At 41.3% G+C, this 26,407-nt stretch overlaps 2 protein-coding genes across 7 annotated transcripts in view; both read right to left on the reverse strand.

The window, feature by feature from the left end:
* LOC118360503 (DENN domain-containing protein 5A-like) overlaps window positions 1-6,523 on the reverse strand; it is a 45,939-nt gene extending 39,416 nt beyond the window's left edge. For 3 of the 6 annotated variants that reach the window (XM_052484196.1, XM_052484195.1, XM_052484194.1), the window contains exon 1: window positions 6,214-6,522. In XM_052484196.1, the coding sequence (XP_052340156.1) occupies window positions 6,214-6,313 (100 nt within the window). In that variant the 5' untranslated portion in view covers window positions 6,314-6,522. Of the gene's footprint in view, window positions 1-6,213 lie in introns of all 6 variants that reach the window. The other 3 variants (XM_052484197.1, XM_052484199.1, XM_052484200.1) reach the window with 1 other exon arrangement.
* A 3,571-nt stretch (window positions 6,524-10,094) lies between these two features.
* On the reverse strand, window positions 10,095-26,140 carry LOC118360514 (transmembrane protein 41B-like). Its single transcript, XM_035739761.2, has 7 exons — window positions 25,904-26,140; window positions 24,768-24,885; window positions 20,742-20,870; window positions 14,652-14,745; window positions 14,429-14,533; window positions 14,085-14,223; window positions 10,095-12,851 (listed from the first exon to the last, which is right to left on the reverse strand). The coding sequence occupies exons 1-7, from the start codon at window positions 26,004-26,006 to the stop codon at window positions 12,682-12,684; spliced, it is 858 nt and encodes a 285-aa protein (XP_035595654.1). The 5' UTR covers window positions 26,007-26,140; the 3' UTR covers window positions 10,095-12,681.
* Window positions 26,141-26,407: the final 267 nt, after the last annotated feature.

Here is a 26,407-nt window from a genome sequence, read left to right on the forward strand (position 1 = left end):
CTTAAGACAAATAACCCTCTAAAGGACACATCTGTTTTAAGTCCTGGTGGTGTAAGCCAATAAGGGGCAGTGTCTTGGAGAAAGATGACGGAGGCTTCCTGTGAGGATATGTGGGCTCTGTGAACCAATACAAACATACTGTACAGTGTAGCCTCTATACAGATTACAGAAAACTGCCTGAGAAGGACAGTTATATATATTATATTATAGGATGAGTGACAGCTGTCAGTTAGGCACAGCTGTTCAATTCACCACTAAAACCTCCTCCTATCATTGGTGGTGATCAGAGAAAGGGCTATCTGGAAAGCCCCATCCATCCTGACTGCCTGACTTCACCGTTTGAGTCAGAACACAAGCCATGGAAAGACCAGTGTGACTCAAACCACACTGTAAAACTGACAAATCAGCTTGTGTTCACAGGCGACCTGAATTGTGGGGTTTCTTATGATTTCACAAGGCTTCTGCTCACCTGAAGTGAAACTGCCAGATCAGCGTATGGGCAAGCCCCTCTTTCTCCAACAAACATCCCAGCAGATTGTGAGGGGTGATAAGAGCATGCGTCATGGACAACACTACCTTAATTGTGTTTCTTAAGGTGTCAGCACGCTTCAGTTAGGCTACATAAACCCTCATTTGAAAAACAAGAAAAAAGCGTCAATAGTTAGTCCATTTTGAGAAGCTGTAGCAAGTATACACTTCGTAAAAATAATCCGAATTAATCTAAAATAACTCAAGAAATCTGTCATTAATTTTGAAGTTTTTACCGAGGAGATGTTAGTCGCATAATTTTACGTTCAACTAAGATGTTTGGTGCAGTACTTCTCAATTAAACATTTGCATGAAAACAAGTGGTCTCTCATTGAAAGACAACAAAGACTTTATTGAAGAATCCCTACTGTTGACTAATCACCGACGAAGGGGCGTAGACTTTGGCTACCGACTTCGGCTTGCCCAAGAAAAAAATGTATGTCCGAACAGCTGAAAAAACCCTTACCGGTGTCAGAAACTAACAAAAACGTCACAAAATGTTATCATGATATATGCACAAACTCTTCCGAGCTGTTTCGGCTGGAAAGTGTGCGGACGCCTTTAGTCGACACACTCACCAGAGCACAGACTGATTGCATAGACTCTAGAGACTGCAGCTCGCTCAGTCCACTAATCACATGACACCCATAATCTCGTCTGATTGGTCAGAGAAAGCAATTTGTGCTGGGCTGTCTGTTTGCTGTGTGCACGTGACCCCTCCAGTCTGCCAGGGAGAAGAAGAGCTCTCCCACTCACCGCTGCTACTGTATATGAAGCAGCTCTGCTAGTGCTAACTGGGTCTCAGCAGCCTGAGAACGAGAGAGGAAGCAGGAAGTTCATACCGAGAACATATAGCCTGCACACGGCAGGAACCGTACTGCTTGCAATATCTCCACATTGTATAGTTGTGGTGGAGGGCGTTATCAAGAGATACCAAAATAGCTGCATGAGAAAGCATTCATGTAAACATCCAAAGGCCTTGTTTCTCTAAGAGGATACATACTCCATGGATCTCTACTGTAGAGAGAGGGAGAGGTGCTTTTCCAATGAAACATATGTGTTTCCATCAGGAATGTGACACAAAAGACTTGTTGCAAGCAGAACCAACAACCTCTGCATTATCACGACAGTTGCTTTGTGAGAAGATGTTAAAGTCCCCAGTAGCCATTGTTATATAAATTACACTGAAAAGTATCCTGGGCTTGGCCCCAAGTCAGAGCAGGTCTGCAAGAGCCATTTCCAGTGAGACCCGGGTGCCGGCTCGCATAGATGGAAACAGAAAAGTCGGAGTCTTTTTGGTAAAACAGTGACGTAAATCTTCAGTGGAAATGTGCCAATGGTATATTTGTTTGCAGACCATGACAGTGGACAAGTAGGGAGAGGAGAAGGGAAGTAGAGGTCAGGGGAGAGTGACTTAAGACCCAGAGAGATGGTTGAAAAATCACCATTTGTGGTGAGCAATCGATCCAGAAATAAACTGTAAAGCTTCAGGTTGACAGCAGTGTACATGTCCACACTCTCTGTCACTAGCCAGTCTCTGCAGTCAGTCGGTGAGCAGTAGGACAGAGGCCAGGCTGTAGGAAGCTTAGACTGAAGCTGGAGATAAACTTTAACTTCACAGTTAAAACTTGTTCTCAACTAGCCTACCTGGTTAATAAAAATAAATAGACACCTTAACTTGGGGCCTTTTTTCTCAATTTCCACCTGCTCAGGCCCTTTATAACATTTATTTAACTAGGCAAGTCAGTTAAGAACAAATTCTTATTTTCAATGACGGCCTAGGAACAGTGGGTTCAGGGGCAGAACGACAGATTTGTACCTTGTCAGCTCGGGGGTTTGAACTTGCAACCTTCCGGTTATTAGTCCAACACTCTAACCACTAGGCTACACTGCCACCAGGATATGCATATAATTGGTACCATTTGAAAGAAAACTCTTTGAAGTTTGTAGAAATGTTAAAATAATGTAGGAGAATATAACACAAAAGATATGTAAGGACAAAATCCAAAGAAAAACCAACCAGAATATTTTTTTAGAGACACCATCCTCTTAGAACGGCAAGTATAAGGTCATATTGACAATGAGCTCCCTGGTTGCATTTCCTATGGCTTCCACATGGTGTCAGCAGTCTACGTTCTAGGTTTCAGGCTTGTAACTTCAAAAACTAATAAGAAATATCAGTTTTAGTACAGGGACACAGTCTTGGAAATTTGTGTTTGCGTGCGCCATGAAGACAGGACGCACCTGCTAAAATCGGTTTCCTATTGAACATACTTCTTTCCATAAGAAGTATTATAGTTTGATTCTATTTTAGGGTATCTGAGGAGTATATAGAACCGTATTTTGACTTGTTGAAACAAAGATTAGGGCTAGATTTTCAGATTCCTTTCTCTGCATGTTGAACGGGTGGATTACGCAAATCGATGGAGACAACTAAACAGACCTTTTGTGATATAAAGAAGGATTTAATCTAACAAAATGACACTACATGTTATAGCTGGAACCCTTTGGATGACAAATCAGAGGAAGATTTTCAAAAAGTAAGTTAATATTTAATCGCTATTTGTAAATTTATGAAACCTGTGCCAGTGGAAAAATATTTTAATGTGTGGCGCCATCCTCAAACAATCGCATGGCATGTTTTCGCTGTAATAGCTACTGTAAATCAGACAGTGCAGTCATGTTAACAAGAATGTAAGCTTTCAGCTGATATAAGACACTTATATGTACCTAAAAGTTTAATATCCATAATTTTTATGATTATTTATTTGAATTGCGCACCATCCAGTTTCACTCTCACTAACTAGTCAATCACGACACTACCTCACCACATCAGAGCTTAAGGAAGGCCAACGCTAACAGCCGTGTGTACAGCTGGAGGAGATTCACAAATATACCCACAGGGATACATTTTCACAGACATTCCCACAATGTCTCAGTGATGTGGCAACACCCCATAGAGAGTAGTACACTCACAACATTGCTAGCGTATTGTCCTCTTGCTACGACATTGCAGTAACATTGTAATAGCGTTTTTATTTTGTCAGCTAGTAGGATCTAGCTAAAAAGCAGGAGGGCAAATGTGATGTATTGTAATCCTCTATGATTAGACAAGATGCTCCCTAACCATTATAACCTACCCTGTTGATCCTTGACCACAATGAGGAAGGTTACATCAGGGTCTGGCCCAAGGCAGTTTTCACTATTCAGAATCCCCGCCAGGCATGCAGTCACTTCCTATTCCCTGACCCAAACTTACAAGAGGAGGAATCCTGGAAGCATATAATTCAAAACACATTCTACATAAAACACACAGTTTGAGATATCTGGCAGGCCAATAGCTTTAATTCCTTTAGATGTGGCTGACAGACTCCGGAAACAGTCTGTAACAAGCATGTCTAATAACAGCCTATTGTACCATTAGACCAAACAGTGATATAAGTCTCAGCAGTGCACTCATGGCCCTGGAACTATGCACAGAATGGCAAAGAGGACAAATTCCTCATCCGATATCAACTCAGCCAATAGAACCCTCAGCCTCCAAAAAGGCTTTCCATTGTCTGAGTGAGTCACTGCAGGAGAAAACATGAAGGCCAAGTATGGAACCTACAGGATAACCTCTAGTCTTCTAAAGTCTAATCTCTGGTCAGAGGACCACCATTATTTGTCTAGATTGATGAATTACCGAATGACATGCAATCTCCTGCTGAACACCCCAGTGACTAACTTTCACCAGCTGGTCTCTCTCTTATTAGAAAGGCAGGTACTCGAGGAGAGGAGACAATCATGATAAGAATCTGAATAGCATAATTCTCTCTAGATAAACAACAGAGAAGTGAACACATCCTTGACTGATTTCTGTAAAAGATTCTACTTCCACTTTTACACTGAGAGGAAGGAAATGTGTCTTTGCGACAAAGATTTTAAAAATGACTAATGCAAATGCTGTTAATAATTTATCTCATCAGATGTGTTAAGTACATTTGCATAAGAGAGATCTTGTGTGTGTTATCTAAAGATGTTTCCATCCTTCCTGCAAAAAACTGTCCCTTGATAAGTAGAACCTTAGGCTTATGTTAAGTGAAATGAGAGACATGCAAGGTGGTGCCACTCACAAACCAGTGAGTTGTGTGTGTTTTTATTACGGCAGTTCACGGTCTTCTCTTTGCCTACATTATACCTCATTATTTTATACTGTAAAACTAGGATAGTTTATGGGGGGAAACTGTACAGTCAAGGCACAGGATGCATGCTCATTGTGTTTGTTGAAGTATACAAGGGTTTGTTCTTTCCAGAGAACCTACAGAGGTGGAGAGCAACTAATGACGTCTCACGAGACACAAACAAAATAAAATTGTGCTGATTCATGATTGAGACCACCTGCGAGACTAACAAAAATGTCTCTGCAGTAGAATAAATTATTGTTCTGATTTGTACATATTCATAAACAGGTTATGTTTACAGCAGAAAACGTTAGAGCTTGATTGTAAAGTAACAGTTGAGTTTAGGGAAATGCACATACTTACATATCCTTAGACCCTAGGCTACCCAAAAAAATAATGTAGCCTGACTTGTCCTTTGAAAACAATGTACTAGATTCTACAAGTTCCTTCCATAAACATAACTGTTGTTGACAAGAAAACCAAGATCAGCATCTTCAAGTATACTCCCACACCAGTTTCACTTCTTTTCAAACTCGTACACAACTAACCCACCACCCTGAGCTCAGGAAGAGTTCACCCCCCACCCCACTTTATGTATCATACCACCTCATCTTCCCTAGAGACCCATGGCACTCCCAAGAAATAGCAGACCCGGTCTAATAATGACATCATCCTGACATATTCAGTGTTCTGCCCCCCCAGGGAGAACCTTATGGTCCTTGATACCCCCAGTTTCACTCTGTATTCTGCACTCTGCCATGCATTGATCAATTGATTCCCATCTATCACTGAGGGTAGGTGTGTAAGAAGACAGAGGGGAATTAATTAAATTGTTCAGATGTCATAAACAACTAAGAAATCAGATGTGCTTCTTTGACATAGCTATTTTTGGCCTAACCTGCTTGTATATGTATATATATATATATGTATATATATATATATATGTTTGTTGATACATGTGTAATTACAATTGATAGTATGGTAATATCAACGTACTACTGATAGGGGAAACATCCCTTTTATTTACAAATTGTAGAAATAGAAACATGTCTTATTCTGGTGAGTTCTGAAACAGCCAATCAAGGTCAGTGATCTACGTATGTAAATGTGTGTCTGTCCTGCTTTTGACCACTCAATGAGTGCTGGCTATACTCAGGAGGAGATGAATCCATTAACAGTTTTTCGTTGTCTTTAATTACAGCTGGAACATCGACGGCCTACAGTTCTCGAGCATTTCAAGCTAACATTTATTGGAATAATCCCTTCTAAACGACTAGACGTAACGTTATAACATAACATGGAAAGGTAGAAAATAGGAACTCGTATGAACAACACTGATGTGCCGTCCTACTTACTGATGTACACAGTATTACCAGTTATCAACCCATTATAAACTGTCATGTTTTTATTGTTTAAACATGGATATAATACTGTACTCTAAAATCTATATAAAAGAAACAAACTAAGACATAAACCATGCAGAATTATTCTTATGGTTCCCCAGCCCGTGCACAACACTTACCTGACAGTTCGTCTGGTTCAAGCCCGCTTTCAGTGTCAAGTCCGCAGATAACAAAATAATCTGCGAATCGACATGAATTCGAGCTGAAACCGGTGGTCATTTTGAGACTGGTCCGGTGGTACCCTTTTCCTCGGCTTTTTCAGCAGGGTGCATATTAAAGGATCGCGTAGTGATTTCGCGTAGCCATTGTGGATGTACTGCAAAGCCTGAAAATCAGAACAGAATGCCACCCGAAAGGCATTATGGGCCTTCAAGTACAGCTGTTTTCATCTGTCTCAGATCTTCTCAAACCCTTCCTTGCATTACCTCTGCGTAGAGGGAACACACTGAGCATGTGCAAACTCCTTATAGATTACGTTATGCATTTAACCCTTCAGTTCCTGAGTTAAGTATTTATCCTGTAAAAACCTCTCCTTTATAATAATGCTATAGTAATGTAGCATTACATTAAGCCTTAAGCCTAGACATAGTATTCTTACTCCACTGTAGCCAAGACCAGTGTACAAGTGAATGCAAACTTTAATTTCACCAGTTTAGTCTGAACAATTGTATTCATGTAATACACATGTAATTCCATAGCTGTAATACACATACAGTAATAGGTATTCTACTTGAGTATTCAAGGCACAGATAAAGGTGTCAGAAATAGGAAAAATATGTAAATAAACGTTCTGATGCACAATTTAGAATATATTTCATTAAAAAAAAGTAAAAGTCAAAGCAACTGTGGGGCTGAACTCTGTGGACAAGTACAAAGAGCTCCACCTTGTGGTAAAAGGTGACGGTACAAACATGCAGAACTGCCATTAGATCCACATTCTCATTTTCCAATCATTTACCGGACAGTGAGAAAAAAAATGTATATTATATTTTATTATTTCAAAATAAATGTTAATAATGAACCAACATTCATTAGCTTGGACAAAAATATGTACAAGAATGTAAATTATATTCAAACACTTGCCATACATTATCATTTTGCACAACTTAATACTGTAAAGATCACAAGCGTAATGAATGCACACACCAAGAATCATCCAAGCCAGCACAGATATTCTCAATATTCTCTGCATGAAAATTAAACAACTGTTGGAAAGTTGTAATAAGAAACATGTGTAACACCCTAATATTGCAGTGGTCTTTAAAAATGGGATAAAACTACTGGGGACTTTTAAACAGTTATTGCAAATATGTGTCAATACAGTTCCAGAAATTACTTCTGATATCAAATTGGGTGAACAAATAATGTGCTAGTAATATAAGGGCTAAGTAACAACATATTCTTCTTTATTAAACACCAAAACAGCTTTCATAAGAGCACACTGTATTGACTGAACAGCTACAGGATCTCCCATCAGGCATGATCCCTCTGAAAACTACTGCAGTGCAATCAAGATGAGGTAATGATGCAACCTCTATGAACAACAAAAATGTGAAGCCCAAATTTCAAACAAGGACATTAACACAACTAAACTAAATGAAACAGGTCATGAATGATGGGTTACAGTGGGATTGGGATACAGTAGGGCTGTGTTTACATTTACATTTAAGTCATTTAGCAGACGCTCTTATCCAGAGCGACTTACAAATTGGTGCATACACCTTATGACAACCAGTGGAACAGCCATTTGCATCTAAATCTTGTTGGGGGTAGAACAGTTCTAATCTTTTGACCAATTATTGACAAAAGAGCTGATCGGTCAAAACACCAATTAGTGGTAAAACAAATAGAAAAATTGGGTTGCCCGTGTCAACACAGCCATTACATAAAAATGTGAAGCGCTCAGCCTGCTTTTATACAGGCAGCCTAATTCTGATCTATTTTTTCACTAATTGGTCTTTTGACCAGATCTAGAAAAGTTCTGATGTGACTGGTCAAAAGACCAATTAGCGGAAAATATATGTATGAATTCGACTGCCTGTGTAAACACAGCCTTAGACATGCCAAGTGGACACAAATTAATTCAGGTAATTAAATAATAAATGACATTTTCTCATACTCAGAAAGGGTTTCTATAGTGGATTAAAACGCTAATCCAAGTAAGACCGTTGATCAAAATTAAATAATGCTTTCTCACTTTTTAAAATCAAATCAATTTTCATAAATAATGAGCGATTTCAGATGCAGAAGAGTGGACAGTGCTTGAGACATGGATTTTGAAGAAATATCAACAGTAAGACTGCCCAAGTGCACATTCACTGCATCAACCTCTAGATACAACCAGAAGGTTTCACAGCAGCAGAGAATTCATATAATGACATCAGGTAAGGCCAAATAAAAATCACATCAAAGCACCCAAACTATAGTACAAATTAGGCATAACACCAACAGATACATACAGGTTGGACTCTAAGAAAATATATAAACTGCCTTAAGTATTCACACCCCTTGACTTTTTTTGTGTTACAGCCTGAATTTAAAATGTATTCCATTTAGATTTTTTTGTCACTGCCCTTCATACTGCCCTTGTCACTGCCCTTTCATGTCAAAGTGGAATTATGTTTTTAGAAATTTTTACAAAATAATAGAATTGAAAAGCTGAATAGTCTCGAGTCAATAAGTATTCAACACCTGTGTTATTGAGGCTTACCATAAGTTCAGGAGTAAAAATGTGCTCAACAAGTCACATGGACTCATTCTACGTGCAATAATAGTGTCTAATCTGATTTCTTTATGACAACCTCATCTCCGTCCCAACACTTAAGGTCCCTGAATCGAGGAGTGAATTTCAAAAAGCTGATTCAAAGCCCAGGGAGGTTGTCCAATGCCTTTACGTAGGGCATCGATTTGTAGTTAGATGGGTAAAAAAAATATTTAAAAAATAAAATACTAAACAGATGTTGAATATCCCATCGAGCATGGTGAAGTTACTAATTACACTTTGGAGACAAATTCACCTTTCAGCAGGACAATAACCTAAAACACAATGCCAAATATACACTGGAGTTGCTGACCAAGAAGACATTTAATGTTCCTGAGTGGCCTAGTTACAGTTTTCACTTAAAGCTCGCCGCCATTGTACTCTAAAGCAGTGGAAACGCGTTTTCTGAAGTGATCAATCACGCTTCAACATCTGACAGATGGGTTTGGCAGATGCCAGGAGAATGTTACCTGTCAGTCAAAACTGTTCGCTGCTCTGGCCCCCCAATGGTGGAACAAACTCCCTCACGACGCCAGGACAGCGGAGTCAATCACCACCTTCCGGAGACACCTGAAACCCCACCTCTTTAAGGAATACCTAGGATAGGATAAAGTAATCCTTCTCACCCCCCTTAAAAGATTTAGATGCACTATTGTAAAGTGGCTGTTCCACTGGATGTCATAAGGTGAATGCACCAATTTGTAAGTCGCTCTGGATAAGAGCGTCTGCTAAATGACTTAAATGTAAATGTAAATGTCCCAATGCAACTAAGTTTGGTGGGGGAGGAATAATGGTTCGGGCTAGGCCCCTTAGTCCGAATGAAGGCTAATCTTAACACTACAGCATACAATGACATTCTAGAGACGATTCTATGCTTCCAAATTTGTGGCAACAGTGTGGGGAAAGTCCTTTCTTGTTTCAGCATGACAATGCCCCTGTGCACAAAGCGAGGTCCATAAAGAAATGATTTGTCGAGATCGGTATGGAAGAACTTGACTGGCCTGCACAGAGCCCTGACCTCAACCCCATGAAACACCTTTGGGAAGAATTGAAACGCCGACTGCAGCAAAAGGGGGGACCAACTCCATATTAATACCCATGATTTTGGAATGAGATCTTCAACAAGCAGGTGTCCACATACTTTTGGTCATGTAGCATGTGTTTTTTTTTTTTTTTATACAAATGTTAGAATTTTTCTTCAACTTAGAGAGAGTATTGTGTAGATCGTTGACAAAAATATTACAATTAAATCCATTTTAATCCCGCAAGAACATTTGGAAAAGTCAAGGGGTGTGACTACTTTCTGAAGGCACTGTACATGAAGTAGCAGTGTGAAATCACTAACACCTGGGAAAAGCATGAACAACCAAAAAATCTAAATTGGTAGCTTTGCAAAGGGCACTGCTGGGTCATCCACTACTGCATTTCTCAACTGGCAGAACATTTGGACTGGTGACACACAAAAGGGAGCACACAGGCAGAGAGGCAGTCTCAGCACCATTAGTAGAACAAATATAAAAAGAATAGTATACAAAACACCAGTTTTCAATACTTGATATGCCGTTTCATACAATTAAAGGGGAAATCCAATTAGTAGCAATATTTTAGTGAAAGGCCCAGCAGAAGCATCAAGGGTTTCATATTTATCTTTCTACAGTTGAAGTCGAAAGTTTACATACACCTTAGCCAAATACATTTAAACTCAGTTTTTCACAATTCCTGACATTTAATCAGAGTAAAAATTCCCTGTCTTAGGTCAGTTAGGATCACCACTTTATTTTAAGAATGTGCAATGTCAGAATAATAAGAGAGAATGATTGATTTCAGCTTTTATTTCTTTCATCACATTCCCAGTGGGTCAGAAGTTAACATGCACTCAATTAGTATTTGGTAGCATTGCCTTTAAATTGTTTAACTTGGGTCAAACGTTTCAGGTAGCCTTCCACAAGATTCCCACAATAAGTTGGGTGAATTTTGGCCCATTCCTCCTGACAGAGCTGGTGTAACTGAGTCAGGTTTGTCGGCCTCCTTGCTCGCATGCGCCTTTTCAGTTCTGCCCACAAATGTTCTATAGGATTGAGGTCATGGCTTTGTGATGGCCATTCCAATACCTTGACTTTGTTGTCCTTAAGCGATTTTGCCATTTTGGAAGTAGTCTTGGGGTCATTGTCCATTTGGAAGACCCATTTGCGACCAAGCTTTAAGTTCCTGACTGATGTCTTGAGATATTGCTTCAATATATCCACATACTTTTCCCCCCTCATGATGCCATCTATTTTGTGAAATGCACCAGTCCCTCATGCAGCAAAGCACCTCCACAACATGATGCTGCCACCCTCGTGCTTCACGGTTGGGATGGTGTTCTTCGGCTTGCAAGCATCCCCCTTTTTCCTCCAAACATAACGATGGTCATTATGGCCAAACAGATCTATTTTTGTTTCATCAGACCAGATTTCTCCAAAAAGTATGATCTTTGTCCCCATGTGCAGTTGCAAACCATAGTCTGGCTTTTTTATGGTGGTTTTGGAGCAGTGGCTTCTTCCTTGCTGAGCAGCCTTTCAGGTTATGTCGATTATAGGACTTGTTTTACTGTGGATATAGATACTTTTGTACCCATTTCCTCCAGCATCTCCAGCTGTTGTTCTGGGATTGATTTGCACTTTTCGCACCAAAGTACATTCATCTCTAGGAGACAGAACGTGTCTCCTTCCAGAGCGGTATGACAGCTGCGTGGTCCCATGGTGTTTATACTTGCGTACTATTGTTTGTACAGATGAACGTGGTACCTTCAGGCATTTGGAAATTGCTCCAAGGATGAACCAGAGGTGTGGAGGTCTACAATTGATTTTCCCATGATGTCAAGCAAAGAGGCACTGAGTTTGAAGGTAGCCCTTGAAATATATCCACAGGTACACCTCCAATTGACTCAAATGATGTCAATTAGCCTATCAGAAGCTTCTAAAGCCATGACATTTTCTGGAAGGTACCATCAACTTAGTGTATGTAAACTTCTGACCCGGAATTGTGATACAGTGAATTATAAGTGAAATAATCTGTCTGTAAACAATTGTTTGAAAAATTACTTGTGTCATGCACAAAGTAGATGTCCTAACCGACTTGCCAAAACTATAGTTTGTTAACAAGAAATTTGTGGTGGTTGAAAAACAAGTTAACTGCATGTGTTCACATGCATATTTTTCATGTCAACATTGATGGCACACAGATCATTTTAGGGTGGTGTTTTAACAATATCTTCAAATGATAGAACGTTCTAAATGATTTAATATGTTCAATCTATCCAGTGTATAAAACAGTCATAACAATAGTCCAAAAATGTTGTGAAAATCAAAAACACTGAACTGCGACTCTGATCAGTATTGCTTTGACTTCACCCATATCACACAGGTTAAGAGATTAAATCAATTCAAAACACTGTTCAAGAAATACAAAGGAGGGAAGTTTAGCTAGAACTTGTGAGAACCATTGTGAGTAAAAACAATAAAGACAGATGCCTGATGTTTTCTGTATCCTTAAGATTTTCAATTTCCAGGCATGCAACATTTAACAAATATGGGAAAACAAACCCGAGGATGAGCAGAGGCCAGTTAGTCCTTTGTAGAGCACAAAGTTGAAGTGGCCACAACCACATGTTTTGGGCACAGGAGTCAGGGTTGTGTCAACGGTCAATGTTTCCACAGCAACCTCAGCAGGTGTGTGGGACAGCAACAGGCAGGACTATGTGAGTGACAGCGGGGTGTACCATTCCTGAGCCAAGGGACGGGCTGGGGGATCAGGCAGGCAGATGAGTTGCTGAGTTGTCTAATGCCTACTCCATCTTCTGCTGCAGTTTCTTCTGGAAGCAGACAGGCAGGATAGAGAGTACGGCCAGGACACCTAGCACAATCAGAGAGTTCCAGGACACTGCCTCCCCAGCTGTCGTCAGTTTATACAGTGTTGTACCAGCGTTGATCGCCACGAAGGACGGTGGGGCCACTCCTGACAGTCAGAGATAAGGGAGGAAGTCAGAATTGTAAGACAGCCGAGGCATTCCTAGGCGATCACCAAATATTTCTGTAGAAAAGTCAACAAAGGCTTGAGCTCCTTTTTTTAATACTGCGTTGAGCTGTTGACGGTAGGTGCACTTGATTCAAAAGCCCTGCGCACCGGGTAAGCAGCATTCCCATTTTTATTTGTCTGAAGAGACAGACTCCTCCTACCCGGCAAATCTGTGACTAAATCGAGTGCACCTACTGCGCTGCCCAATCAGATAGCTCAAATCACCGTGGCTATAGAGTTCCATGACCCTGGCCACAGCCAAGTTTAAAAAGGCTACTAGCCTATGTAAGATTGAATAACTTTTAAAATCATGACCACAGAGACTGTCAACGAATACAGCAAAGAGCTGCTGTTTTTATGAGTGAGTTCATGTTTAACTTTATATTCAGCACTGTCACTGCTTTTATTCAACACTATTACTAAAAGCTGCTTCTCCGCACTTTCGCTCAGGCTGCAGATGCAATGAATGAGTAGCAAAGTATCGATAGCCCTGCGTTTTATTCTTATTAGCAGCTTGTCGTGTCGATTTTATATTCAATGAATATTTAACTTTCTCTGGTCATAGGAACAACATACATTTGTGCATGAGGCAGATGCGGTGCGACTCGAGTTTCGCCATCAGGTGGAAGATGGTGTTCCCTCTCTCTGGTCAGTCTCACCAGAGGAATTCCAATTCGTAAACTCGGGCATCTTTCTAGAGCTCCGACTTTTCGACCTGAAGATCACTGACATTGTGATTTGACCTCGTTGACCATCAATCCAGTAAAATAAAAAAGCAATTTCAATTGATTGATGCACCACAAGTGCTAAATCAGCTGATCTGTTTTGTTATCAAAGTTTTGAAATATAATATGGTCTGACATTAACAATATTGGCAAGCTAATCATATAGCCAATATGCTGTGATAATGTATTAGGCCTACTTCCCAAACCTCATTCCTACAAAACTGTTTGTGAGGTTAATGTAAAAAGAAAAAAAAAAAAGAAAAAAAGAATCTGAGCTGTAGATCTCCACTTGCTTTTAGACTGCGAAAGTGATCTGGACTCAGAAAGGGTTGGTGATCACTGTATTAAATAGTATGATAGATTCAAAAATAGCTCAGCAATAAAGACAATACAACACTGTTTTCTACCAAAAAAGGAAATACTGGAGTTTGATATATTCTAGCCTTACCAAAGAAAGTACCAAGGAAGAAGACCCCCAAAGGCACGTTGATGACAGGTGAGGTGATGTTGATGAACCAGTTGGGGAGAAAGGGAGTGATCCTCAGAAATATGATGTAATTGATGAGATGATCTCTGTGCTTGTCTACCTGTAATTGAAAACAGATAGCATAACCTGTCATTCACAGTAAGGCTTGGAGGCTACTAGCCCCCTACTAAGACTCCACTGTTCTGTGGGTGCAGATAGACATGTGGCTGTTACTAAACTGTTAAAGTTTGCTTGTACTCTCATATCAACAACTTCCTACTGTTCAAGTACAGAAACAACCTGTTTTTCCTTCCAAAATGTCTTACCTGCTGGGACCATTTCTGGGCTCTCTCTGTCAGGTATCTGTAGACCACTGGTCGCCCCACTAGATAAGACAGCATGTAGCAGAAGGAAGCCCCTAGGCCAGAGCACTGGAAAACACAGTGACAGAGGCAGTACATTTTGTAAACAGAGTCTGGTTTACTGAGTCAAAGTACATTTCGTAAATGTCACCACTATTATTAGCCCTTGTGTCCATACTATACTCACCAGGCAGACGAGGAAAAGAGCCAGGGGGAAGGGGTAGAGATAACCAGACAGGATGCTGAGGAAGATGGATCCAGGGATCGCAAATGTCTGGAGGCTGAGTCAGCAGCATCAAGGAATACAGCTCAAGGGTTGAACACACAGCAGCATGTGCACACACACACACTTGTGGATACGGTCACAAAAATACATGAAACAAAAATATAAATGTTGTCCCACTCCTCTTCAAGAACTGTGCAAAGTTGCTGGATATTGGCAGGAACTGGAACACGCTGTCGTACACTTAAATCCACAGCATCTCAAACCTGCTCAACGGGTGACGTATCTGGTGAATATGCATGGCATGGAAGAACTGGCACATTTTCAAATTCGAGGAATTGTGTACAGATCCTTGCAACATGGGGCTGTGCATTATCATGCTGAAACATGAACACATTAGGTGTTCCTTTTGTCCAGGTGGGAAGAAATACCCATGTGAGAACACTGTTCACTACAGCTCAGCGTTCAACACCATAGTGCCCACAAGGCTCATCACTAAGCTAAGGACTCTGGGACTAAACACCTCCCTCTGCAACTGGATCCTGTACTTCCTGACAGGCCGTCCCCAGGTGGTAAGAGTAGGCAACAACATGTCTGCCACGCTGATCCTTAACACTGGGGCCCCTCAGAGTGTGTACTTAGTCCTCTCCTGTACTCCCTGTTCACCCACGACTACGTGGCCAAACACAACTCCAACATCATCATTCAATTTGCTGACAACACAACCGTGGTAGGCCTGATCACCGACAACAATGAGACGTCAGTTGAAGTCAGAGAACTGGAAGCGTGGTGCCAGGACAACCTCTCCCTCAATGTGAGCAAGACTAAGGAGCTGATCGTGGACTACAGGAAAAGGCAGGCCAAACAGGCCCCCATTAACATCGATGGTGCTGTAGTGGAGCAGGTCGAGAGTTTCAAGTTCCTTCGTGTCCACATCACCAACGAACTATCATGGTCCAAGCACACCAAGACAGTCGTGAAGAGGGCACGACAAAACCTTTGTCCCCTCAGGAGACTGAATTTCTTTTGGCATGGGTCCCCAGATCCTCAAAAGTTTCTACAGGTGTACCATCGAGAGCATCCTGACCAGTTGCATCACTGCCTGGTATGGCAACTGCTCGGCATCTTACCATAAGGAGCTACAGAGTATAGTGCGTATGGCCCAGTACATCACTGGAGCCAAAATTCCTGCCATCCAGGACCTATATAATAGGTGGTGTCAGAGGAAAGCCCATAAAAATTGTCAAAAACTCCAGCCACCCAAGCTATATACTGATCTCTGCTACTGCACAGCAAGCGGTACCGGAGTGCCAAGTCTAGGACCAACAGGCTCCTCAATAGCTTCTACCCCCAAGCCATAAGACTGCTGAACAATTCATAAAATCGCCACCGTACTATTTACATTCTCCCCCCCTTTTGTACACAGCCACTACTTGTTGTTTATTATCTATGCATAGTCACTTCACCCCCACCTACAGTGTGGCAAAAAAGTATTTAGTCAGCCACCAATTTTGCAAGTTCTCCCACTTAAAAAGATGAGAGGCCTGTAATTTATCATAGGTACACTTCAACCATGACAGACAAAATGAGAAAAAGAAATCCAGAAAATCACATTGTACGATTTTTAATTTATTTATTTGCAAATTATGGTTTAAAAGAAGTATTTGGTAAATAACAAAAGTTGACCTCAATACTTTGTTATATACCCTTTGTTGGCAATGACAGACGTCAAACATTTTCTTCACAAGGTTTTCACACTGTTGCTGGTATTTTGGCCCATTCCTCCATGCAGATGTCCTCTAGAGCAGTGAAGTTTTGGGGTTGTTGCTGGGCAACACGGACTCAACTCCCTCCAAAGATTTTCTATGGGGTTGAGTTCTGGAGACTGGCTAGGCCACTCCAGTACCTTAAAATGCTTCTTACGAAGCCACTCCTTTGTTGCCCGGGCGGTGTGTTTGGGATCATTGTCATGGTGAAAGACCCAGCCACGTTTCATCTTCAATGCCCTTGCTGATGGAAGGAGGTTTTCACTCAAAATCTCACGATACATGGCCCCATTCATTCTTTCCTTTACACGGATCAGTCGTCCTGGTCCCTTTGCAGAAAAACAGCCCCAAAGCATGATGTTTCCACCCCCATGCTTCACAGTAGGTATGGTGTTCTTTGGATGCAACTCAGCATTCTTTGTCCCCCAAACACGACGAGTTGAGTTTTTACCAAAAAGTTATATTTTGGGTTCATCTGACATTCTCCCGATCTTCTTCTGGATCATCCAAATGCTCTCTAGCAAACTTCAGACAGGCCTGGACATGTACTGGCTTAAGCAGGGGGACACGTCTGGCACTGCAGGATTTGAGTCCCTGGCGGCATAGTGTGTTACTGATGGTAGGCTTTGTTACTTTGGTCCCAGCTCTCTGCAGGTCATTCACTAGGTCCCCCCGTGTGGTTCTGGGATTTTTGCTCACCGTTCTTGTGATCATTTTGACCCCACGGGGTGAGCTCTTGCGTGGAGCCCCAGATCGAGGGAGATTATCAGTGGTCTTGTATGTGTTCCATTTCATAATAATTGCTCCCACAGTTGATTTCTTCAAACCAAGCTGCTTACCTATTGCAGATTCAGTCTTCCCGGCCTGGTGCAGGTCTACAATCTTGTTTCTGGTGTCCTTTGACAGATCGTTGGTCTTGGCCATAGTGGAGTTTGGAGTGTGACTGTTTGAGGTTGTGGACAGGTGTATTTTATACTGATAACAAGTTCAAACAGGTGCCATTAATACAGGTAACAAGTGGAGGACAGAAGAGCCTCTTAAAGAAGAAGTTACAGGTCTGTGAGAGCCAGAAATCCTGCTTGTTTGTAGGTGACCAAATACTTATTTTCCACCATAATTTGCAAATAAATTAATTAAAAATCCTACAATGTGATTTTCTGGATATTTTTCTCATTTTATCTGTCATAGTTGAAGTGTACCTATGATGAAAATGACAGGCCTCTCATCTTTTTAAGTGGGAGAACTGACTAAATACTTTTTTGCCCCACTGTACATGTACAAATTACCTCAACTACCCCCGCACACTGACTCAGTACCGATATTCCCTGTATATAGCCTCGTTATTTTGTTACTTTTTATTTTAGTCTATTTGGTAAATATTTGTTTTACTTTTCTTGAACTGCACTGTGGGCTTTTAAGTCAAATTAAGGTCTACACTTGTTGTATTCGGCGCATGTGATTTCGATGGCGGCAGATGAATGGTCTCAGATACCGTGACGAGATCCTCTCTCTGTGAATTCAAATTGGCATTGATAAAATGCAATTGTGTTCGTTGTCCGTAGTTTATGTCTGCCCATAGCTTAACTCCACCACCAGGGGGCACTCTGTTCTCAACGTTGACATCAGGAAACCGCTCACCCCCACATGCTGTCTGCCATCTGCCTAGTACAGTTGAAACAGGGATTCATCCGTGAAGAGCACACTTTTCTTTTTTACCCTTTTTCTCCCCAATTTCGTGGTATCCAATTGTTAGTAGCTATCTTTTCTCATCGCTACAACTCCCATACGGGCTCGGGAGAGACGAAGGTTGAAAGTCATGCGTCCTCCGATACCCAACCAAGCCGCACTGCTTCTTAACACAGCGCCATCCAACCCGGAAGCCAGCCGCACCAATGTGTCAGAGGAAACACCGTGCACCTGGCAACCTTGGTTAGCGTGCACTGCGCCCGGCCCGCCACAGGAGTCGCTGATGCGCAATGAGACAAGGATATCCCTACCGGCCAAGCTCTCCCTAACCCAGATGATGCTTGGCCAATTGTTCGTCGCCCCACGGACCTCCCAGTCGCGGCCGGTTGCGACAGAGCCTGGGCGCGAACCCAGGGTCTCTGGTGGCACAGCTGGCACTGCAGTACAGCGCCCTTAACCACTGCGCCGCCCAGAAGGCCTGAAGAGCACACTTTTCCAATGTGCCAGTGGCAATCGAATGTGAGCATTTGCCCACTGAAGTTGGTTACAACACCGAACTGCAGTCAGGTCAAGACCCTGGTGAGAACGACAAGCAGTTTGGGCAGAAATTCACTTCCCTGAGATGGTTTCTGACAGTTTGGGCAGAAATTGTTCTGTTGTGCAAACCCACAGTTTCATCAGCTATCTGGGTGGCTGGTCTCAGATGATCCCGCAAGTGAAGAAGCCAGAGTTGGAGGTCCTGGGCTGGTGTGGTTACATGCGGTCTGCGATTGTGAGGCCGGTTGGACGTACTGCCAAATTCTCTAAAACGACATTGGAGGCAGCTTATGGTAGAGAAATTAACATTAAATTCTCTGGCAACAGCTCTGGTGGACATTGCTGCAGTCAGCATGCCAGTTGCATGTTCCCTCAACTTGAGACATCTGTGGCATTGTGTTGTGTGACAAAACTACACATTTTAGAGTGACCTTTTATTGTCATGATCATGCTGTTTAATCAGCTTCTTGATATACTACACCTGTCAGGTGGATGGATTATCTTAGCAAAGAAGAAATGCTCATGAACAGAGATAAACAAATGTGTACACAATGAGAGAAATAAGCTTTTTGTGCATATGGAACATTTCTGGGATCTTTTATTTCAGCTCATGAAACATGGGACCAACACTTTAAAATGTTGCGTTTCTTCTTATGTTTAGTATAGTTAATATTTACTCCACTGTAGTAGTATACAGTGCCAGTTTATTATAGATCAGGCTGCAGGACTAACTTGTAGTCATCTGCCTGCTTTCAGCAACGTCAAAGGCAGATAGAAGTATCAGCTATAGATATAGAAGAGGTGGGTGGGGGGGTCCAGTGGTACCACCTTATATCAAAACACAATCCATATTCAGAGCACATTTTGATGAATATGAATAAAGTCTACACAGTATGAACTATGAATACAAATGTGGTATCATGTCTGATGTCTTCTACCGCTAGTTTGCTTAACCTCTTTCCACTCCACTCTCTAGGAACATGTTAATGAATAGTGTCTGTGCTCTGGCCAGTATGTGCTAACAGCACAAGGACTGGCCCAGCTGACCAGGCCCCAGCCACTGTCTGGGATGTATTGCCTTGTAATTTTACTGGTCATGTTGCTGACCTTTATCATGTTGTGGGCAAAGCATTCCTCTGATAGGATATCCTAACATTTATTTACCAGTAAAACTACAAGGCAACACATCACAGACAGTGGCTGGGGCCTGGTCAGCTGGTGCAGTCCTTGTGCTGTTGGCACATACTGGCCAGAGCAGACACTATGCATTAATATGTGCCAAGACAGTGGAGGGGAAAGAAAATAGGAAAACTAGCAGAGGAAGCAGGGTAGAAAACATCAGGCATGATACTGCATTTGTATTCATAGTTCATACTGTGCAGTGTTAATTCACATTCTTCCTAATAAAATGTGCTCTGAAGACATTATGTTTACATATGAGGTGGGACCATAACATGCATCAGACCATGTTTTTCTCCTCTTTTATAGTGGATAATTCTATCTGCCCGTAATGTCGGTCTGAAGTGCAATTGACAAAGCTGGAACAGAGTTATTGCATATAGCTGTGGTTGGAAAGGAAGTCCTTAGAACCTACTGTACTGATAAAGTTTAACTTGTGTGCACTGCATGTCCGCATTAATCTGTCTTGTCATAAAATTAGGAAAAGTGTACTGCACTCTGTGGTTGTTGTGAACACACAATAATTGCCTGAATTAATACTCAAGGATCAAATCCCACTGTACCCCCACCTCCTACTCCATTCATGCCTTTACTATGGCCTTGGCTTGGCTGGCTGCTTTGTTCAATAGGAAATAATGAATGAGAGGGAGACCGAGCGGGAGACAGCAAGGTAGGGGATAAAGGGGATGATGCAATCAACAGGCACATCACAGAGTAACAAAAGCATGTCTTGGTCCGCTCCTGTCTTGACGCTCTCCTCTGCTGATCCACTGGAATAGATAGGGGGCCTCGCAGACTTGATTCATGTTGAAACAACGAATAAGTACGCATCTCAATCTTCCAAAAGTTCACAACTTTGCAATACACTTACTAACCAAAAGGATACAAAATATAGGTGGTAAAGTAGGCTACTAACACTTGGGTGTAGTAGGTGTCCTTATATTTGGAAAGTACAGTGCCCAAGGCTTTAGCATCATCCATATCTTTGGGAATTTTAATAGTAGCCATCTCATCACTGAAATGAAAAAACTTGGATATCAATTCACCATCATACAATGTTGTGGATAAATAAAAGTTTGTGTGAATCTGTGGGCAAGGGCTTTGACACTTACAGAAACAGAATTTAAAACGTGACCGTCTATATTGGGGTGTATCATACTAGGCTGTACACAATTTAAATCAAATGATTCTCATCATTAGCTGTGATAATCATTGATAACAGGCTACTATATAGATGTAATAGGCAGATCTCCAAACAGCCTTTACATGGTGATTCTTTGTTCTCTATTCAACATCCCAGGTGTCTCCTAAACTCTGATGGCTAGTTGAAGGGGTGTTTGAATTTAGAAAATGCTCCATTATAAAATCAAATCCATTTTTGCTCCATGAAATAATCCAACAATGTATACGCCACACATACGGGGCGAAAAAGTATTTAGTCAGCCACCAATTGTGCAAGTTCTCCCATTTAAAAAGATGAGGCCTGTAATTTTCATCATAGGTACACTTCAACTATGACAGACAAAATGAGAAAAATATCCAGAATATCACATTGTAGGATTTTTAATGAATTTATTTGCAAATTGTGGTGGAAAATAAGTATTTGGTCACCTACAAACAAGCAAGATTTCTGGCTCTCACAGACCTGTAACTTCTTTAAGAGGCTCTTCTGTCCTCCACTCGTAACCTGTATTAATGGCACCTGTTTGAACATGTTATCAGTATAAAAGACACCTGTCCACAACCTCAAACAGTCACACTCCAAACTCTACTATGGCCAAGACCAAAGATCTGTCAACGGACACTAGAAACAAAAAAAAGAAAGAATTGTAGCCCTGCACCAGGCTGGGAAGACTGAATCTGCAAGCAGCTTGGTTTGAGGAAATCAACTGTGGGAGCAATTATTAGGAAATGGAAGACATACAAGACCACTGATAATCTCCCTCGATCTGGGGCTCAACGCAAGATCTCACCCCGTGGGGTCAAAATAACAGTGAGCAAAAATCCCAGAATCACACGGGGGGATCTAGTGAATGACCTACAGAGAGCTGGGACCAAAGTAACAAAGCCTACCATCAGCAAGGGCATTGAAGATGAAACGTGGCTGGGTCTTTCAGCATGACAATGATCCCAAACACACCGCCCGGGCAACGAAGGGGTGGCTTCGTAAGAAGCATTTCAAGGTCCTGGAGTGGCCTGGCCAGTCTCCAGATCTCAACCCCATAGAAAATCTTTGGAGGGAGTTGAAAGTCTGTGTTGCCCAGCAACAGCCCTAAAACATCACTGCTCTAGAGGAGATCTGCATGGGGGAATGGGCCAAAATACAAGCAACAGTGTGTGAAAACCTTGTCAAACGTTTTCTGTAAGTCTTCACCTCTGTCATTGCCAACAATGGGTATATAACAAAGTATTGAGAACAACTTTTGTAGGTGACCAAATACTTATTTTCCACCATAATTTGCCAATAAAGTCATTAAAAATCCTACAATGTGATTTTCTGGATTTTTCTCATTTTGTCCGTCGTAGTTGAGGTGTACCTATGATGAAAATTACAGGCCTCTCATCTTTTTAAGTGGGAGAACTTGCACAATTGGCTGACTAAATACTTTTTTGCCACTGTACATACATATATACACACACACACTGTGGGCAAAGGGGGTTGAGTGATAAATGGCAGATATGTCAGAGCAGAACTAATAAACGGCTCTGCCCCATCACTAAAATGGCCACCCCGATCAGAACTACAGATCACAAAATGGCCAACTGACAACTACAATTCCCAGAAGCAAGGGGAACCCTCAGAAGGTGGTGCCGACCCACATATAAAGGGTCAAGACGAATGTACCAAGCTTTACCAATTCTCTCCAGTAGAGAGAGAGAGAAAGGGCTACAAACCTGACTGTTACACCAGCTCTGTCAGGAGGAATGGGCCAAAATTCACCCAACTTATTGTGGAAGGCTACCTGAAACATTTGACCCAAGTTAAACAATTTAAAGGCAATGCTACACTCAATTAGTATTTGGTATGTAAACTTCTGACCCACTGGGAATGTAATGAAAGAAATAAAAGCTGAAATAACTCAGAATAGTACATTTCACATTCTTAAAATAAAGTGGGGATCCTAACTGACCTAAGACAGTGTATGTAAACTTCCAACTTCAACTGTGTGTGTGGAGATATATGTATATAAATATATTATACATGTATAATGTGGCAAATCTCTTCAAGATTAGGAGTGTTTGTCACAAATGAAGTGGGAAACTGTCACCAAAATCACCCCAGATTGAGAGTTCTTCCGAACAGGACAGTACCTGTGTTTTTGTCTCCTTCCTGATCCACCCAGGCCACAGGCAAGGTCAAGGATAGCAGGGTTAGGTACAGGAATTGGGTTCTCGGTAGGTCCAAACGCCAACAGGTAAGTCCAATCAGTCCAGCTCATACACGGTAAAACCAGCTGATATTTATTGCCTCTTTCTCTATGGTTCACAGATCTTTCCAGGCCTTTCTCACACACGCTTTTTCAGTTCTGTCCACAAATGTTCTATGGAATTGAGGTCAGGGCTTTGTCGCCACTCAAACACCTTGACTTTGTTGTCCTTAAGCCATTTTTCCACAACATTGGAAGTATGCTTGGGGTCATTGTCCATTTCAAAGACCCATTTGCGACCAAGCTTTAACTTCCTAACTGAAATCTTCATGTTGCTTCAATAAATACACAATTTTCGTCCCCATGATGCCATCTATTTTGTGAAGTGCACCAGTCCCTCCTGCAACAAAGCACCACCACAACATGCTGCTGCCACCCCCGTGCTTCACGGTTGGGATGGTGTTCTTTGGCTTGCAAGCCTCCCCCTTTTTCCTCCAAACATAACAATGGTCATTATGACCAAACAGTTCTATTTCTGCTTCATCAGACCAGGGGACATTTCTCCAAAAAGTACGATCTTTGTACCCATGTGCAGTTGCAAACCGTAGTCTGGCTTTTTTTAATGGCGGTTTTGGAGCAGTGGCTTCTTCCTTGCTGAGCGGCCTTTCAGGTCATGTCGATTTATAGGACTCGTTTTACTGTGGATATAGATATTTTCCTCCAGGATCTCCAGCTGTTGTTCTGGGATTGATTTGCACTTTTCGCACCAAAGTACATTCATCTCTAGGAGACAGAATGTCTCTCCTTCCTGAGCGGTATGACGGCTGCATGGTTCCATGGTGTTTATACTTGCGTACTATTATTTGTACAGATGAACGTGGTACATTCAGGCATTTGGAAATTGGTCCCAAGGATGAACCTGACTTGGAGGTTAATTTTTTTTCTGAAGTCTTAGCTGATTTCTTTGGATTTCCCATGATGTCAAGCAAAGAGGCACTGAGTTTGAAGGTAGGCCTTGAAATACATCCACAGGTACACCTCAAATTATGTCAATTAGCCTATCAGAAGCTTCTAAAGCCATGACATCATTTTCTGGAATTTTCCAAGCTGTTTAAAAGCAGTCAATTTTGTATGTAACCTTCTGACCCACTGGAATTGTGATAGTGAAATAATCTGTCTGTAAACAATTGTTTGAACAATGACTTGTGTCATGCACAAAGTAGATGTCCTAACCGACTTGCCAAAACTATAGTTTGTTAAAAATACATTTGTGGAGTGGTTGAAAAACGAGTTCATGTCTCCAACCTAAGTGTATTTAAACTTCTGACTTCTGTGTGTGTATATGTATATATATCAAATCAATCATGTAAAGGTTGGTTGAAAATATGCCTATACTGGTGCCTGTTAACACAGCTAATGATGAGAACCGTTTGAATGAAATGATTTAACTTGGCTGGTGAATGCCATTTGGTAGGCTGTTGTACAAAAGTAACTCTTTGTACATGGGTCAGCTTGATGGAAAGATAAATGCAAAGAACAATTACTTGTCGAGCTCTGGGAAATTCCTGTACACTAGGTACATGACAGAAGCAGCGCAGGTGAAGACAGACAGCAGGATGAGGAGAGACATGCGAGCTGAGCCCCCTCCAGTGTATCGAGTCTCTGTGGAGAGATGAGTAGCTAAGTTATATAGCATACACAGTCAGCAAATTTAAAATATCATGATAAGCCTATATTCTTCTGTAACAACAGCAGTAAGCCTCATGTAATGTCTTGCTTCACTTGTTCTAGTTCCTGGTTGATTTCCCCAGAGTACATGAAGCATGCTATGTGGTCAAACCATTCAAGATATATAATCCTTAAAACTGACTACATGCATTCTAACTTTGAGGAGGAACACATCTGCCTGTTTTTTCACATGACTAACCACTAGGTAGCCTAGTGGTTAGAGCGTTGGACTAGTACCCAGAAAGTTGCAAGTTCAAACCCCTGAGCTGACAAGGCAGTTAACCCACTGTTCCTAGGCCATCACTGAAAATAATAATTTGTTCTTAACTGACTTGCCTAGTTAAATAAAAGGTTAAATTTTATTTATTTATTTTTAAAATCCGTTTATTTTAAAAGTTTGAACAAAATGTATAAATAAAGTGTGTATTGTGTAACATCCTGTTATGATAATTGTTGCTCCATCTATATAATAACATTACATGGTTAGCCTAATATTTTCCTGACTTCATCCAAGTGGTTCTGTCATTGATTAACATTAGCAACTTAACGTCAAACTGGGTATGGTCCCTGACAGCGGCTGGATAGATAGCAACCTACCAAGTTACGAACCTGATCATGTTAATTACAACCAACGATACTGGTAACTAACCCATTTTGTCTGTGCTTCAACTCCGTCATACCACCAGACTTGAAAGCAAGTAACTTCTGAATGTTGATAATCAGCTGTTAATAACGTTAGTTAGCTAACGCTGACTGACAACAGCATATCCGCATTACACAATCATCTGGCTGGTTATTAAGCCGGCCAGCAACATTATTTAACAAGACGTTTACCATATCAAAGAAACAGTAATGTATCTTAACGTTAGCAAATTAATTACAAAAACACAAGTAAATTAGCTAGCTATACTAGCGAGTTAGCCGGGATAGCAACGTCGTTAGCTATACATACCTTTGAGGGTTTGTGCCTCGTTAAATGTTGTCTTCGGTTCCTCGTGTAACGTTGCTAACGAAACACTATCGGCCTCTCGTCTTTCTCTTCGTTTCTTGGCCATGTCCGCTTATTAAATTAAGATATCGATCTAGCTACACCGGGCTTCTTTCTGTCAAAGAGACGAGAGACCGCTTTGCCAACCGGTGACTAGCAAATTGACACATTCCCACAACCTTTCACCTTTTCTGAGTTTGTTTTTCTACTTTTTCCCCACAGTGCCCCTATTGGGCACCCTGCATTTCCAAGACAATGCTACAGCAGCACAGTGTTTACTGTTTATATAGTATATTATTGGCGTTTTTACAGTAGCAGTAATATTAGTAGCTTTCATTTATGTGACTAAGTTTTGAGTACAACATCTAGATAAATGTTGGTTGTTATCTGATGTTATGATGTCATCCAAATCATCATGAAAGATGGTGCTGAACTTTTTATAAATGTTTTTAATTTATTTTTTAATTA

Source organism: Oncorhynchus keta, chromosome 2 (assembly GCF_023373465.1).
Source record: "Oncorhynchus keta strain PuntledgeMale-10-30-2019 chromosome 2, Oket_V2, whole genome shotgun sequence".
NCBI classification, from domain to species: Eukaryota; Metazoa; Chordata; class Actinopteri; order Salmoniformes; family Salmonidae; genus Oncorhynchus; species Oncorhynchus keta.

What these genes read in the sequence shown, in the direction of transcription:
- LOC118360514 (XM_035739761.2), bottom strand. Translation starts at nt 26,006, where the DNA reads ATGGCCAAGAAACGAAGAGAAAGACGAGAGGCCGATAGTGTTTCGTTA. An exon ending in AATTTCCCAGAGCTCGACAA is followed by an intron (nt 20,871 to 24,767) that starts GTAATTGTTCTT and finishes TTTTCATTTCAG; the next exon opens with TGATGAGATGGCTACTATTA. An exon ending in TACTTTACCACCTATATTTT is followed by an intron (nt 14,746 to 20,741) that starts GTATCCTTTTGG and finishes CTGCTGACTCAG; the next exon opens with CCTCCAGACATTTGCGATCC.